The sequence below is a fragment of the Mobula hypostoma genome, chromosome 25 (assembly GCF_963921235.1).
Source record: "Mobula hypostoma chromosome 25, sMobHyp1.1, whole genome shotgun sequence".
Taxonomy (NCBI): Eukaryota; Metazoa; Chordata; class Chondrichthyes; order Myliobatiformes; family Myliobatidae; genus Mobula; species Mobula hypostoma.
The window spans coordinates 11,201,656-11,219,360 of NC_086121.1; the positions used below are offsets into that span (position 1 = coordinate 11,201,656).

Here is a 17,705-nt window from a genome sequence, read left to right on the forward strand (position 1 = left end):
CCCATGATTGAATGGTGGAGCAGACTCGAGGGGCCGAATGGCCTACTTCTGCTCCTATATCTTTTGGTCTTATGGTCTTATGGTTTTATGGTGATGCCTCAAAAAGGCAGCATCCATCATTAAGGACTCCTATCATCAAGGCATATCCTCTTCTCATTGTTTCCATCAGGGAGCAGGACCTGAAGACACACATTCAATATTTTTTCCCCTCTGCCACCAGAGTTCTGAATGGACAATGAACCCATAAACACTACCGTACTAACTTTTGTTCTTTTTTTATACTACTTATTTAATTTATATACTTCTTATTGTAATTTATAGCTTTTTATGTATAGCATTGCTGTGCTGCCACAGGTAAGGTAGTGTAGTGGTTAGAACAACGCTCCACAGTGTAGGCGACTCAGGTTCAATTCCTATCACTGTCTGTAAGGAGTTTTGTATATTCTCCCTGTGACCGCATGGGTTTCCTCCGGATGCCCCTGTTTTCTCCCACAGCCCAAAGACGTACCGTTTGGAAGGTTAGTTGGTCGCTGTAAATTGTCCCGTGATTAGGCTGGAGTTAAATCGGGGGGTGCTGGGTGGCGTGGTTCAAAGGGCTGGAAGGGCCTATTCCACACTGTATCTCAATAAGTAAATAAACAAATTACCTGACATATGCCTGCAATATAAAACCTGATTTGGATTTCGATTCTATCAACTCTCCTTAAATGTTCCGCCAGTCACCTGCACTAGGGATAGGTGACAGTAGCCAATCGATCCATCATCTAGCATGTCTTTGGGATATGGGAGGGCCCAGGGCAATCAAAGCAATCACAGGGAGAATGCACAATATCCACCAGAAGCTCTGGAGGTAAGGGTCAAACCTGGATCCCTAGAGCTGGGAGGTGTCAAAACTAATTGTGGCACCAACACAGTATCATAGTTTCCTATGATCAGGTACTTGGAACTACCACAGACCACAAGACAGATGGATTGCTGAGATGAGTCTGTAACCAATCACTGTATCATGGTCATTGTATCATGTTGTTTCCTACTTACAATGGAAACATTGGGATGGTCAACCCAGCCCTCTTGACTATCCCATATATTCAAAGTTTCTGGGCATATGTTCTCCAGGACCAACTTTTGGTAACAGGGACCCTGGCTGATATTATATACCCTCTTGGCTATATAAAAACTATTGTGAACATGGAGTGCAAACCCCACACCGACTAATGAACACCCTGCCACCACCAAGGTCTCATTGCTAAGACTGGGAGATGTTTACTGTTTACCTGTGCTGCACACCTCAGATGGATTTTGCATTATATTTTATTAACTAATATGTGGTAATAATTTGTTTTATGTGCAGTGTGAGATATGTATTGTGGCTGCACTGTGGTCTAGAGGAACTTTAATTCATTTGGTTGTACAGATGACAATAGACTTTGAACTTTTAGTAAGGAATTGAAGAGTTCCATTAGCACCAAGCCACAAACAAATCACTTTCTTCTGTGTTTATGAATTTCAAGATTCATGAATTTTGAGTCTTGAAATACACAATTCATCGGGTAAATGACACTAAAATTACAAACTGCGAACTCCCTATGAATGAATCACTAAAAGTCCAACACAACTCGATATGGCTCTTTATCCTCCCTCGGATTTCTGGTTGATAATCCGCCCTGTTAACTGGATCATGACTTTGTGGAGGAGGCAGTGAAACCTATCCAAGTAAACCCCCAGTGAGATTTGCCCTTTACCAGAAATAGTTTTGTTCTGAGACCTACACTGTTTCTGAAAATTAATGAAAGGACACCAACCTTTTCTGCTCCCTGGAAGGAAAAGGAAAAAAAAGTAAAATAGAAGATTAGCTCTTGCAAAATACTTTAAGTCACATTGAAATATTGGACAAATGCATCACTTAGAAATTCCACCATCAATTACCTTTCTTCGTCCATTTTCTTTTTCACTATGTCTCTCCTCCACGCGGGCAGGCTGGCTAAACGAGCTGCTTCTTGGTCCTCCTGCACAGGAGAATTGGAGAGTTTAGTGCTTTGCTTACTGATTTAATTGTGGAATCTTACAGCTCAGGTGAAGCCTTATGGCCCAATGTACGTGTGCTCCTACTAGTCTCCCATCTTTCTCTGTTTGCAGTCTTTGCTTCATCTTTCAGCTGTTTATCTCAATTTTCTGCTGAAGGTCAACTTCCTCAGACTTTCAGACAAAGCATTCCAGAATAACACACACAAAATTCCAAAGAAACTCAGCAGGTCAGGCAACATCTATGGAAAGGAATAAACAGTTAACGTCTTGGGCCGAGGCCCTTCATCTGGATTAGAAAGGCAGGGGGAAGAAGCTGGAATGAGAAGATGGCGAGACGTGAAGGAGTACAAATGAGAAGGTGATAGGTGAAGCCAGGTGAGGAGGAAGGTCGGCGAGTGGGGGAGGGGGATGAAGTGAGCAGCTGGGAGATGATAGGTGGAAACGGTAAAGGGCTGAAGAAGAAGGAATCTTACAGGAGAGGAAAATGGACCACTGGATAAAGGGAAGGAGGAGGGGCACCAGAGGGAGATGATTGGGAGATGAGGTGAAGAGAAGGGGTAAGAGGGGAGCCAGAATGGGGAATAGAAAAAGAGAGAAGGGGCTGGCATGTAGCAAAGCTAATTGCGCAACATTATTACAATGCCAGCAACTCTGGTTCAATTCCCACTGCTATCTGTAAGGAGTTTGTATGTTCTCGCTGTGACCATCTCCAAGTGCTCTGGTTTCCTCCCACATTCCAAAGACATATGAGTTAGTAGGTTAATTGGGCACATGGGTGTGACTGGGCGGCACGGGCTCATTGGGCTGGAATGGTCTGTTACTGAGATGTATCTCTAAATAAATTTTATAAAACTTCTGGGAACCCCCCTGCATAGTGAGTCTATCAGCAACTATTAATAAACACAGGAGGTTCTTCAGAAGTTGGAAATCTTGAAGAACACACACAAAGTGCTAGATGAACTCAGCAGGTCAGACGGCATCTATGGAGAGGAACAACGAATCGACGTTTTGGGCCAAGACCCTCATCAGGACTGAAACATCGATTGTTTATTCCTCTCCATAGATGTTGCCTGACCTGATGAGTTCCTCCAGCATTTTGTGTGTGTTTAGTAACTCTTAATATTGGCACAATAACGTTACAAATTGAGGACACAATTAACAGAACAAGCCATAACATACATTCAGTGGCCACTTTATTAGGTAGCCCCTGTACCTAATAAAGTGGCCACTGATTTATTTCTGTACGTTCATGGTTGCCTGCTGCTGTAGCCCATTCACTTCAAGGTTCGATATGTTGTGCATTCAGAGCTGCTCTCCTGCACACCACTGTAGTAATGAATAGTTATTTCAGTTACTGTCACCATCCTGTGAGCTTGAACCAGTCTGGCCATTCTCCTCTGACCTCTCTCATTATAAGGTTTTTTCGCCCACAGAACTGCTGCTCACTGGATGTTTTTTTCTGTTTTTCAAACCATTCTTTGTAAACTCTGAAGACTGTTGTGCGTGAAAATCCCAAGAATTCAGTAGTTTCTGAGATAATCAAACCATCCCATCTGGCACCAATAATCAAACCAGGGTCAAAGTCACATTTCTTCCCCATTTTGATGTTGAGTCTGGACAACAACTGAACCTCTTGACCATGTCTGCATGCTTTTATGCATTGAGTTGCTGCCACATGATTGGCTGATTGGATATGTGCGTTAGCGAGCAGGTGTACAGGCATACCTAATAAAGTGAACACTGAGTGTATTCCTCTAAGACAAGGTTTTCTCACTGGTCTCGTCCTGGGCTAACACCATTTTATCTTTTATTGGTAGAATCTTTGTTCTAAACATAATAAAATAAACAGCGTGGAGAACCCAGAGACAATGTACAAATGTTTGTACACTGGAATGATTTAAAAGTTAATTTGACTATGTTCAGTTAGTATATTAAGAACACAAAATGCAAATTATCCAAATTCGTTGTACCTTTATTTCAAGTTGATACGAAATCTAAGCTCCTGCGGTGTTTTGAATGACCTAGTTAATAGGAGCACTATAATTAATGAGACTGTCCTGAAAGATGACACCTCCGTGATAGGCCATTATGCTGTGAGTACTGACTGACTCAACCTCACACTACAGAGGCCAGACTTGGACAGCCCCCACTGCTTTTTGATGGATTAATTGACAGTAAGATAAACTAGTCTTTCAATAATTAATTATTCCCCTGGGAATTGAAATAAGGTAAAAAAAAGACTCAAGTGACCGCCATAAGGAGCCCAAGCTGGTGGTGAAGGCCAACAGTTAGGCCTAACTTTATTTCAAAATGAAAGTTACAGACCAGATTTACATCAAATGACAGTCACTTTACTACAATACATCATGAAAACAATAACTTCTTCCTAACTTTAGCAAGACATCTTTTTTATAGAATCATAATTATTTATTAAATGGAGGCTCGATACGCTTTCTGAATTTTTTTGTTGAACTGCATACAAACTACTTCCACTTCAAACGGCAAAGACATCCTTGTTTCACAGGGGTATTGTCAGACAAGATTAATTGAGAGACAACTAATCTTGAGAGGGTACATCAGGGCCATGGAGCAAAAGCCTGGTGGTGGGCCTTAATGAATATCTTTAAGGAGGAACAATAGAAAGGCTTTGGGAGGGAACACGGGAGGTTAACTCAGAGGCATGGCCACCGTCAGTGAAGCAAATGCATTTAAGGATGTCCAAGGGTTCAGAAGAGGAGGAAAGCAGATCTCAGAGGCTTAGAAAGAGTCTAGTCAATGCAGAGGCTTCTATCTCACGTCGAGGTTCTCTTATTTATGGTACATCTTGATAAAATAGATATTTGCAAGCTTCAAAGATTTGTATATGGAAATCACAAACCTCAGATTCTTCTACGGAATGGAGACTCCAGATGTGGAATCTGGAGCAAAAAGAAACAAACTGCTAGAGGAACTTAATGGATCAGGCTGCACCCGAAGAGGGAAATGGACGTTTGACATTTTGGGTTATGTCTCTTCATCTGGCCTGATTGAAGACTATCGACCCAAAATGTGGACTGTCCGTTTTCCTCTACAGATGCAGTCTGACTCACTGAAATCCTCCAGTGGTTGATTTTATCTCCTGATAGTCCACAAAAGGCTGCTTTGAGTAAACAATGCTACACCAGTTGTTAGGCAGGTGTCAGCTTTGTTTGATAGTCGTACTCTTGCGTTTAAGCCCCCTTCAGTGACTGGCAAATAACATTTAGAACTCTATTGCCATGCTGAAGGAACAGTGCATTGCCAGGATCCCATCTTTCAGATAACACATTAAGACAATAAGATGTAGGAGCAGAATTAGGCTATTTGCCCCATTGGGTCTGCTCTGCCATTCGATCATGGCTGATTTATTTTCCCTCTCAACCCCATTCTCCTGCCTTTTCCCCTTAACTTTTGACACCCTTACTAATCAAGAACCTATTAGCCTCCACTTTAAAAATACCCAATGACTTGACCTCTACAGCCACTTGTGGGAATGAATTTCTCAGATTCACCACCCTCTGGCTAACAAAATTCCTCCTCATCTCTGTTTGAAAGGGACATTTTTCTATTCTGAGGCTGTGTCGTCTGGTCCTAGACTCTCCCATTGCTCGAAACATCCTAACCTTATCTGGTCTCTGATGCGGCCAGAGGCTGATGTGCCACTATTATGGCCACTGTTCAGAGTCTGACCAACCAACAACTGACTGCGGTAGCTTATGCTTCAGATATTTGCTGCTTTAATGTCTCTTGACTACTTTTAGTCGATTTAAGTTTGAGTACTTCGAAGAATGTAGTCACGGCTTTGCAAATAAATATTTCCAAACAAGCTTGGTAATCTGATGCACGCTTTGGTTCACCATGACAGTGTATGCTAGTGACAAGACTTTCACAATGAGATGGAAAGGAAAGCTTAAATTTCAAAGTACGCTTATTATCAAAGTATGCGTGCAGTATACAACCCTGAGATTCGTCTCCCCACAGACAGCCATGAAACAGAGAAACATCATGGAACCCATTCAAAGAAAATGTCAAACCTCAAAACACAAAAAAAATGAACACATAGAAAAAAAATACACAGAATGTAAAACATCAAACCGCAGAGTCCTTGAAACAGTCCAGGACTGTTCAGTTCAGTTCAACTTAGTTGTGTCTTTGTTGACTGCAGTCCACAGAGCCAGTCAGCCCCGATCAAAGTCGCACAAAATAAGTCACCAGAAACTAGAAACACATAAAAGGGATTGAAATATCGTTCTCTATTGGTGTGCTGATGATGGGAAGAAGAGAGATATTATGATTCTGGGGCCTACAGTATGTGGTTAAACTATGCCAAAGAAGAAGTCCAAGCATAACTCTTAGAGAAATGCTATTATTCACAGGTCCCAGAGATTCCTACAAGGAGCTCAACTGAACAGCACCAAGAACTCCTATCAAGCCAGTGGAGACTAACAACTCACAATTTAAAGAGGACCTGATTGTTCCTTGTAGATATGCGTCAGCTAACTTAATGGAACAAAGAAATAATTGAGGACTATTAAGAAAAAAATTATTTCTCCAAATAGTTTGAGGTGCGGTCGAAGTATCTATTCTCCACATGATTTACAACCCCAGGAGATTCAAACACACGGATAACATTGGTAACAATTGGCCTGACACATCCCTGGTAAGAGAAGGGGACACAAACCAGTCCTCATAGAGGGATCAGAAGTGGAGAGAGTGAGCAATTTTGAGATCTTGGGCTCGAATGATAGCTTTTGTTACTTTAATGGCGAGAAGATCTATTTTGTTGAACTGGAAGGAAATTAATCCTCTAACTACTTTCCAATGGTTTTCTCAAACCATATTAAGTTTAAATTTAGAAAAAATTAGAAGTGATATTTTTGACCCTTCGGTTAAATTTAAAGATACCTGGAAACCTTTTATGCAACATTTTCATATGATGTAATCTGACCTTTCCAAATCTTTTTTCTAATATTATATGATGAGAGGAGCGGAGTTAGTGACATTATGGATCATGTCTGATACAAGTTGTTGGTCTAGCCCTGTTTTGCCTTTTTTTTGGGTTTTTTTTTGTTTATATATATATTTTTTTCTTTTTATTTCTTTGTTAATGTTTAATCTCATTATGAATTTGGAAGTCTTTTATTTCTATGTTACTTAAAATTCATTTTATGTATGCTGATGAACATTTTTCCAATCTCTTTGTACCAACTTTGTTATTGACTTTTTAATTTTGAAAAATATTTAAAAAGAGATCTTGGGTGTCAATATTTCTAAGGACCTAACCTGGACAAAACATACTGATGCAGCTATAAAGAAGGCAAGACAGTGGCTATATTTCATTAGGAGTTTGAGGAGATTTGGTTTGTCGCTTCTTCTACAGATGTACAATGGAGAGCATTCTGATTGGCTGCTTCACTGTCTGGTATAGGGGGGGGGGGCTACTGCATAAGATTGAAGTAAGTTGCAGAAACTTGTAAAATTAGTCAGCTCCGTTATGGGTACCAGCCTCCGTAGTAGTAAGACATCTGCAAGGAGCGGTGCCTTAGGAAGATGGCGTCCATCGTTAAAGATCCCCATCACCCAGGACATGCCCTCTTCTCATTGATACCGTCAGGAAGGAGGTACAGAAGCCCGAAGGCACACACTCAATGATTCAGGAACAGCTTCTTCCCCTCTGCCATCCAATGGACATTGAACCCAAGAACACTACCTCACTACTTTTTATTCCTATTACTTTGCATGACTTACTTTAACTTAGTTATTTCATAGATATATATTAGATATATATATATATATATACTTAATGTAACTCAGTTTTTTTCTCTATATTCATTTATCATGCACTGCTGCTGTGAAGCTAGCACATTTCATGACATACAATGATATTAAATCTATTCTGATTCAGATTCAGATTTCCCAGTTACTGAGGAGGTGCTTACATGGCCGGAGATTCCCCGGAAAAGAGATCCTCCACACTCCAATTATAAACCGGTTAGCCTAACGTCGGTGGTGGGGAAACTGCTGGAGTCAGTTATCAAGGATGTGATAACAGCACATTTGGAAAGCGGTGAAATGATCAGACAAAGTCAGCATGGATTTGTGAAAGGAAAATCATGTCTGACGAATCTCATAGAATTTTTTGAGGATGTAACTAGTAGAGTGGATAGGGGAGAACCAGTGGATGTGGTATATTTGGATTTTCAAAAGGCTTTTGACAAGGTCCCACACAGGAGATTAGTGTGCAAACTTAAAGCACACGGTATTGGGGGTAAGGTATTGGTGTGGGTGGAGAATTGGTTAGCAGACAGGAAGCAAAGAGTGGGAATAAACGGGACCTTTTCAGAATGGCAGGCGGTGACTAGTGGGGTACCGCAAGGTTCAGTGCTGGGACCCCAGTTGTTTACAATATATATTAATGACTTGGATGAGAGAATTAAATGCAGCATCTCCAAGTTTGCGGATGACACGAAGCTGGGTGGCAGTGTTAGCAGTGAGGAGGATGCTAAGAGGATGCAGGGTGACTTGGATAGGTTGGGTGAGTGGGCAAATTCATGGCAGATGCAAGATTAGGAAAAGGGGAGGTGCAACGAGACCTGGGTGTCATTATACACAAGTCATTGAAACTGGGCATGCAGGTACAGCAGGCGGTGAAAAAGGCGAATGGTATGCTGGCATTTATAGCGAGAGGATTCGAGTATAGGAGCAAGGACGTACTACTGCAGTTGTACAAGGCCTTGGTGAGACCACACCTGGAGTATTGTGTGCAGTTTTGGTCCCCTAATCTGAGGAAAGACATCTTTGCCATAGAGGGAGTACAAAAAGGTTCACCAGATTGATTCCTGGGATGGCGGGACTTTCATATGAAGAAAGACTGGATGAATTGGGCTTGTACTCGTTGGAATTTAGAAGATTGAGGGGAGATCTGATTGAAACGTATAAGATCCTAAAGGGATTGGACAGACTAGATGCAGGAAGATTGTTCCCGATGTTGGGGAAGTCCAGAACGAGGGGTCACAGTTTGAGGATAGAGGGGAAGCCTTTTAGGACCGAGATTAGGAAAAACTTCTTCACACAGAGAGTGGTGAATCTGTGGAATTCTCTGCCACAGGAAACTGTTGAGGCCAGTTCATTGGCTATATTTAAGAGGGAGTTAGATATGGCCCTTGTGGCTACGGGGGTCAGGGGGTATGGAGGGAAGGCTGGGGTGGGGTTCTGAGTTGGATGATCAGCCATGATCATAATAAATGGCGGTGCAGGCTCGAAGGGCCGAATGGCCTACTCCTGCACCTATTTTCTATGTTTCTATGTTTCTATAATATTGTCTTTGTTTCCAACTGTCCAGGTAATACAGATCTCCACTTTCTAGTCTATGAACAGTTTGACAGAGGCAAAGGCTCCAAAATGTTCTACCTTGTCGATGACCTCTTCACAGACAGGCCCGTTAGTGAGGTCTTTCCTTTACTCTGCTCTGGCTGTGACCGGTTTTTGATAGAGAGGATTCCTCCCCTTGTATATCCCAGAACTTGAAAAGATAAGGCACAAGAAGAGAACTTACCAGCTTGTGCCTTTCCTCTTTGGGAAAGCAAAGAGTGAGATGGAATAAGAAAAAAAAACCTTTGCCACGCGCAGACTGGATCTGATCACCTTTGTATAGGCTTAATGATCACATGAACAACTAAATCAAATGGGAATTGCATTTTTAATCGCAAGAATGGTAAGTACTGTATGTGGAACACATTTCAATACAAATTGTGAAACAAAGATCAAGTTTATAGAAAGGTCTGACCATGTTCTTCTGAACAAGTGATGTCTATTAGCCACTGATTTATTGATCCCAGTGGCTATACAATATAAAATATCATGAGTTGAGCTGATGTCATTGAATTCCTGAAGTGACCTCAGGTGACCAGATTGGCAGATACAGAAAACCACCAGCTACAGACAGTAAGTTCAAGCTTCAAAGACCAAAGTAAATTTATTATCAAAGTACACAATGTCACCATCTACAACCCCGAGATTCATTTTCTTGTAGGCATACTCAATAAACCCAAGTGACCATAATAGAATCAATGAAAGACCTTAACAGGACAGGCAACCAGTGTGCAAAAGACAGCAAACTGTGCAAGTCCAAAAAGAAAGAAAAAAAATGAAATAATAATAATAAACAAAGAAGCAAGAAGTATCGAGAACACGTGATGAACAGTCCTTGAAAGTGAGTCTATAGTTTGTGGGAACAGTTCAGTGATGTTAAGTGAATTTAACCCCTTTGGTTCAAGAGCCTGATGGTTGAGGGGTAATTACTGTTCCTGAATCTGCTGGTGTGGGATCTGAGGCTCCTGTACCTTCTTCCTGATGGCATCAGTGAGAAGAGAGTATGGCTTGGGTGGTAGGATCCCTGATGATGGGTACTGCTTGCCTGTGACAATGCCCCATGTAGGTGTGCACAATAGCGAAGAGGGCTTTACCTGTGATGAACCCGTGAGGATTCTGTTGAAAGATCATTCACATCAAACTATTTTTACAACTATTTCCAGGACTTACTCTTCATGTCTTAGAAAATACGATGTGATGCTAATAAGATCAGCAGGACAAATAATGCTGTCAGCATGCTTCATTATACTTCAGACAACACTGGAGAAACTCAGCAGGTCAGGCAGCAGCTATGGAAAAGAGTGGACGTGGAGAGGATGTTTTCTATGGTGAGAGAGACTAAGTCTAGAGGATACAGCCTCAGATAGAGAGGTGCAGAGGAATTTCTTTAGCTACGGAGTGGTGAATCTGTAGATTTCTTTGCCACAGGCAGCTGTGGATGCCAAATCTTTATGCATGATAAAATCAGAGGTTGATAGATTCTTGATTGGTCAAGGCATGAAGGGATATGGGAAGAAGGCAGGGGTTTGGAGCTGAGAGGAAAATTGGATCAGCCATGGTGAAATGGCGGAGCAGACTCGATAGGCCAAATGGCCTAATTCTGCTCCCATACCATGCCTTTAAAAAGTATTCAACACCCTTGGAAGCATTCACACCCCTCCCATCCAGGTACCTACACAAATTTCTCTTAAGTGCTGAAATGAACCGTATCTACCCCTTCTGCTGGCAGCTTGTTCCATACTCCCACCAACCTCTGAGTTAAAAATTCCCTACTTATGTTCCCCTTAAACATTTTGCCTTTCACCCTTCACCTCGAGTGCTGGTCTCATCCAAGCTCAGTGCTTGGATTTATTTCTATATCCCTCGTATTTTTATATACCTGTACCAAGGCACAGTGAAGAACTTGGTTTTGCGTGCCATCCACACAGGTCATTCCACAGCAACAGTGCATTGAGGCAGCACAAGGGAAAGCAGAATCAAATGGAGGATACAGTGTTACAGTTACAGAGAAAGTGTAGAGCAGGCAGACAACGAGGAGCAAAGGCCGCGATGAGGTAGGTCGTGAGGCCAAGAGTCCATCTTTTTGTACAGGACGTCTATTCAATAGTGGTATCCTGACCTTGGGTCTGTAAGTCTGCGAGTTCGCTGAGGAACTTGGAGGCCCAGTTTCTGTGAGTCTACTGGAGGCCTGGAGGTGGCCTGTCTGAGGTTGCAGTGCTGTCTATGTGTGTCAGGAGGAGAGGAAAGGGGCTTGTTTTGTTGTTGCTGTTGTTCTTGCTCTGTTGAACATTGTGGGCACACTACGTCAGTGCCGGAATGTGTGGCGACACACTTGCGGGCTGTCCCCGGCACGCTCTCGAGTGTGTCGGATTACTAACACAAACGGTGCATTTCACTGTATGCTTTGACGTATACGTGTTGAATGAATCTGCACATGAATCTGAATCTTCTAACAGTGGGATAGAACAAGAGCTTCCGGCATACCTCACCTCCGTCTTGTCTAGCCAGGGCCAGGATATCGCCTTCGATGGAAATCTTGCCTGATTATCGCTTCTAACTGTAGGGATCCTGATATGAGTTCATTGATCCTGGGTACAGTCTATCATTCAGTGTGCAGACTGAGAATTAAATATGGAGCCTTTAGGCCTATATAGTTTAACACTGTACCCTGCAAACTTATTTGTATATTTTAATAAAATATATAATTACATTTATCATTTGTACCTTACAGTTGTCAGCCAAAGACCATCTTCAGTAAGGTTGTGTCTAACCACCTACTGGCAGGGTTCAAAGCTTTGCCAATTTCATAGACGTGGCATATAACACTCTTGACAGTGCCAATAATTGGGGTTCAATTCCCACTGCTGTCTGTAAAGGGTTTGTATGTTCTCCCCACAACCGCGTGGGCTTTCCCAGGGTGCTCTGGTTTCCTCCCACATTCCAAGGATGTACGGGTTAGGGTTTGTGAGTTGTGGGCATGCCATGTTGACGCCAGAAGCGTGGTGACACGTGTGGGCGGGCAGCACATACTTGGACTGGTTGTTGACACAAATAATGCATTTCACTATATGTTTCAAGGTATATGTGACAAATGACGCTAATCTTTGTCTTTATTGACTTGCCGGGTGTTAACCACATTGTGGCAACCAGCAACAGAGGCCGTGTAAGGGGTTGCGGGGGAGGAACTCATTGATACCTATCTTCCAGTCAGCAATAGGCGTGATGGAATACTCCACCCTTTCCTGTTGACTGCAACTCCAACAATACTCTGCTTGACAGAACAAAGCAGCCCCATTAATTCAAAGCCAAAGCCAAAGTAAATTTATTATCAAAGTACATATATGTCACCATATCCAACCCTGAGATGCATTTTCTCAAAGGTATTCACGGTAAATACAAAGAAACAAAATAAAAAAAAACAAGCAAAAGGATAATGACAAATAAGCAATAAAAATCAAGAGTCTGAGATGAGGAGTGCTTGAAGGTAAGTTCATAGGTTGTGAGAATAGTTCAGTGACCGGGCAAATGAAGTTGAGTGAAGTTATCCCCTCTGGTTCAAGGGCCTGATGGTTGAAGGGTAATAACCGGCACCTCCCAAACCCACAACCTCTATTGTCTTGAAGGACAAGGCCACTTTAAGTTTCATCCAAATCCTTGTAGTGAGCACCCAGAGGAAACCCACACGATCGTGAGTTCATCCTGATCCACAGTGGGTGCGGACAAGAGGTGTCAAAGATGTGAAAGATGTGAAAGATGTGATATAAATGAAAACTATACTTTGCTTTCAAAGGATTTTTCTAGATTTACTCTCATTGTGGGAGTGAAGAGCAAAAACTTTTAACTGAAAATAAATGGTCAATAAAAGGGAAAATATTGCAATTCTTGAAAACTTCCCTTCTCCATCTTCCAAGTTGTGAAAACAAAAGGTTCAGGAAACCTGGATTACGTGGGTCCAGTCCGTGTCAAGGTGAAGCTCCATCCCCCGCGCCCCCCCCCACACCTTTTCCCTCCGCATTCAAGGGTAGAGACCTTGTTTTAAATTACGGGTTTCAACATTGATGGAAAGGAGGTTTCCAGTGGAGACAGATAATTTCACTCCAGCTCCCAACAGGAAAATCCCAAGTCCTTCTCGAACTGAAGCAAACAGTAAATAAATTATTCCTTAGCTCCAGGGGGAATTGTAATGATTTTATGTAAAGGTAGCCAAGCTGCCTCAAGATGAATCTCGGAGCGTTAAGGGACCTCAGTGGAATTCAAGCCTTCTCACAGCTGGTAAAGTCAGGAATGCAGGTTGTCCTGGGAATGGAGCCAACCGTAATGTGAAGGGAAGGCAACACCTCACCTACACTCCCGATACCTGACAAGGGTGTGGGATGTCCAAGCAGTTACAAATCAGTCTGCATGATACTTTTATTGTGTTCACCTATGGCCCAGTCTGTTCCCAGAATCTTCAGCCCCTGGGGCCAGCTTCTTACGCATTGTTAACATTCAGAAGCAGCTGTACACAAAAGCAACGGAACTCTTTAAGGATGGAACATTATGGTGGTTGAGCCAGTTTTCAGGCAAAACCACCAGGTGGCAGCACTGACATTGGAGCGAGGAGTCCAATTGGTGAGGTCAACCCCTAACCTACTAACATGTAGGAAGGGATGCATGTGTGGAGGCCAGGTGCAAACTGACCTATGACCTTCTCAATCTAGAGCAAATGAACACCTTCAAGCTCTTTAAACACAAGAGATTCTGCAGATGCTGGGAATCTTGAGCAACACACACAAAATGCTAGGGGAACTCAGCAAGTCAGGTAATATTCACGGGGAATAAACAGTTGATGTTTCGGGCTGAGATCTTTCATCAGGACTGGAAAGGAAGGAGGGAGAAGCCAGAGTAAGAAGGTGTGGGAGGGGAAGGAGTACAAGCTGGCAGGTGATAGGTGAGACCAGGTGAGGGAGACGGTAGATGGGTGGGGGAAGGGGATGAAGTGAGAAGCTGGGAGGTGATAGGTGGAAAATTTAGATGCCTGAAGAAAAAGGAATCGGATAGAGGACAGTGGACCACAGAAGAAAGGGAAGGAGGAGGGAGGTGATGGGCAGGTGAGGACAAGAGAAGGTATGAGAGGGAAACCAGAATGGGGAAGGGAAACAAAGAAGGAGGAGGGGAAAGAAATTTCTGGAAGTTAGAGAAGTAAGTGCTCATATCATCAGGTTTGAGGCTACTCAGAATGAATATGGAGTGTTGCTCATTGTGGCCTCATTGTGGACCATGGACCGAGATATTGGAATGGAATGGGAAGTTGAATTGAAATGGGTGACCACTGGAAAATCCCACCTTTTGTGGTGGACAGTCCTCAAGCTATGTCAGATCTTACTGACGTCAAGGAGGCTACACTGAGACTACCAGATACAGTAGGTGACACCGATAAGCTCTTCAAGCATAATTCTGTTTGGGTCGGATGGCCATCGCTTTCCTTTTAAAATATTTTTGTAGCATTTTGTCCTGGTACATAACACCCCACAAATTCTAACTTAAAACAATGTGCAGACTTTATAAAGCTCAAAGTAATTTTTATTATCCAACTGTATGTGTTTTAGTCAAAGGAAAATTTTGTAAAGTCTCAAGAATCAAGAGAGATGCCTTGATGAGGAGCACAGTTAATTGAATTAGGTACGATTCATCGTATACATTTAAACAATCCCTAACTTTATCTTGCAAAATAATCCAGTTGACATACTTTCAAAAAGAAACTGTATGTAACACATATGTTTCAAATACTAATCAAAGCTCATTCTTCTAAATAAAATAATGAAGATAAAGGATACTCATAAGTGATTCAAAACATACAATTATGACTAAAATCAGAATAAATTGCATTAGATTTATGATTTGAAAGCAATACTCTCAGGGCAGAAATTTGTCTTTGGCTGTTAATGGAGGACACTTGTGAGAACATCAGCCATTGATTCCTTTCATCTAAAGCAGGGATTTCCAGCCTAGGGTCCAGGGACCCTTTGCTTAATGGTATTGGTCCATGGCATAAGAAAAGGTTGGGAACCCCTGATCTAAAGATTTGCTTCAACCTCTGTGTGATGAAGCCTGCAGAGAGCTGCCCAACCAGAGGCCAGTATGTAGTGCAGACACCAAAAGGCGTTTCTCTGTCTACAAACTGTGTCTTAAGTAAAAACAGGCAGAATTACAAGCAGTGTGAAAAGGTACAACACGATGTAGGTGATAACTGCAAATATGGAAGGCTTCTATTTCACTGCTCTGTTAAACTGGGTTTCTCATTTTATCTAATACCAATCTTCAGCAATGTGTCTCAAGTAAGGAATGACTGAATTGTGGAAAGGCAATGAGGAGTGAAAAGCAGGGGCAGGATCCCTGAGCATATACACACTGGTCTAATTCATGTTACAATTATTACATTAATGGTCCTTTTACATTTTACTGCTTTCCTTTGCCTCAAAGTTCTCCTTTTGCCTCAGCTTAGAGAGCAGGTATCAGATCACCTCTTTGAGAGCAAGTTTTGACACTGGTTGACAGCAAAGTCTATTAGGAACAACACGAGCACCCCTCGCAGCTGAGCCTTGCAGATCTGAATTACTGGAGGAACACGCACAAAATGCTGGTGGGACTTAGCAAGCTGGGCAACATCTATGGAGGGAAATAAACAGTTAATGTTTCAGGCTCATATCCTTTATCAGGACTGGAAAGAAAGTGGGCAGAAGCCAGGATAAGAAGGTGGGGGAGTGGAAGGAGTACAAGCTGGCAAGTGATAGCTGAGACCAGGTTGGGGGGGAAGGATGGAACTAGGTGGGGCGGGAGTGGGGTGATGAAGTGAGAAGCTGGCAAGTGATAGGTGGAAAAGTGAAGAACTGAAGAAAAAAGAACCTGATAGGAGAAGATGGTGGACTACAGAAGAAAGGGAAGGAGGAGGGGAAACAGTGGGAGGTGATGGGCTGGTAAGGGGAAGAGAAGGTGAGGGTGGGTGACCAGAAGGGGGAATGATGAAAGAGAGGAGAATTACCAGAAGGTAGAGAAATCAATGTTCACACCCTCAGGTTGGAGCATCTACAGAACATGTTATGTTTATGAATGATTTGAGAAGAATCTTTGATTAATTAGTCCTTAGCCTCAGGAATTCACTTTCATAAAGGCGGCGAGGAAGGGCTGCAGTGGTTTTTGTTGAGATTCAGCTATTGCAAAATCCAGGAACAGACACTAAGAAGCGCACCAAAGTTTGAGGGAGCTTTACAAAGCCTCGGTTGGGGAACACAGGACAGAACCCTCCTATCATTGTACATCCAAGAGCTGGAATTAATGCAAACCTTGAAAAAACGTAATGTCACATAATCTACACTGGAAGTGGAGAGCGACAGCTGGAACATCCATGTATGTGAACAGCAACATTTAGTTTGCAATGAGGGCTACCTTTACACATTTCATCAATAAAGTATTTTTGAAACAAGTTTTATATTTTTTATGCATCAATGCTGCCTTTATTTTCCCTTCAGCATCCATTGATTGATGTCATACACTACTAAACCAACACTGTATACTTCAAGGGTTTAAAAAAAAGGGACCCCACCTTTTCTGCATTTCATAAGGTTCACTCTCAGATCACAATTCCTGCCTGAGGGGACAGCGTGGTAGCATAGCTCCATGATTGCCAGCTCCAAGACCGGGGTTCAATTCCCACTGCTGCCTGTAAGAAGTTCGTATGTTCTCTCCATGACCACATGGGTTTCCTCCGGGTGCTCCGGTTTCCTCCCACAGTCCAAAGATGTACAGATTAGGGTTAGTGATTTGTGGCATGCACTGTTGGCGCCCGAAATGTGGCGATATTTTCAGACTGCATTCACCGCTGTGTTGTTCGTTGACGCAAACAACGCCTTTCATTATACATTTCAAAGTTTCGATGTAACATGACAAATAAAACTCATCTCTCTATCTATCATCTGTTGGTCAATGAATACATTGAGGAACTATACCACAGCATTCATGTCAAACTTCAATAATTCAATGGTTCCAATTAATAGTTCAATTGTAGTATTGTTCTTCAACAATAACAGACATGTTAATGTTCTAAATTTGCACTGGTTGGAAAACAGGATTATATCATCAGCCTTTCCAGTGCGCACTTTCACCAGAGAGAGAAACCAGAAAGCCAGATGCCCTGAAAGATGACATAGTGATGTTTTTTTCCCAAAATATGAGTATTGTCTCAATGTTATAAACTTGAGCTGAGATTAATATCCACCAACTATAGGAGCAGGAAACCAAGTTATGAATGACCT

At 42.3% G+C, this 17,705-nt stretch overlaps 1 protein-coding gene across 1 annotated transcript in view; it reads right to left on the reverse strand.

Moving 5' to 3' along the window:
• Window positions 1-17,705, reverse strand: part of espn (espin) — a 200,799-nt gene that overhangs the window by 4,478 nt on the left and 178,616 nt on the right. Inside the window, exon 13 of the mRNA XM_063032821.1 lies at window positions 1,927-2,006. Coding sequence (XP_062888891.1) covers window positions 1,927-2,006 — 80 coding nt within the window. The remainder of the gene's footprint in view (window positions 1-1,926; window positions 2,007-17,705) is intronic.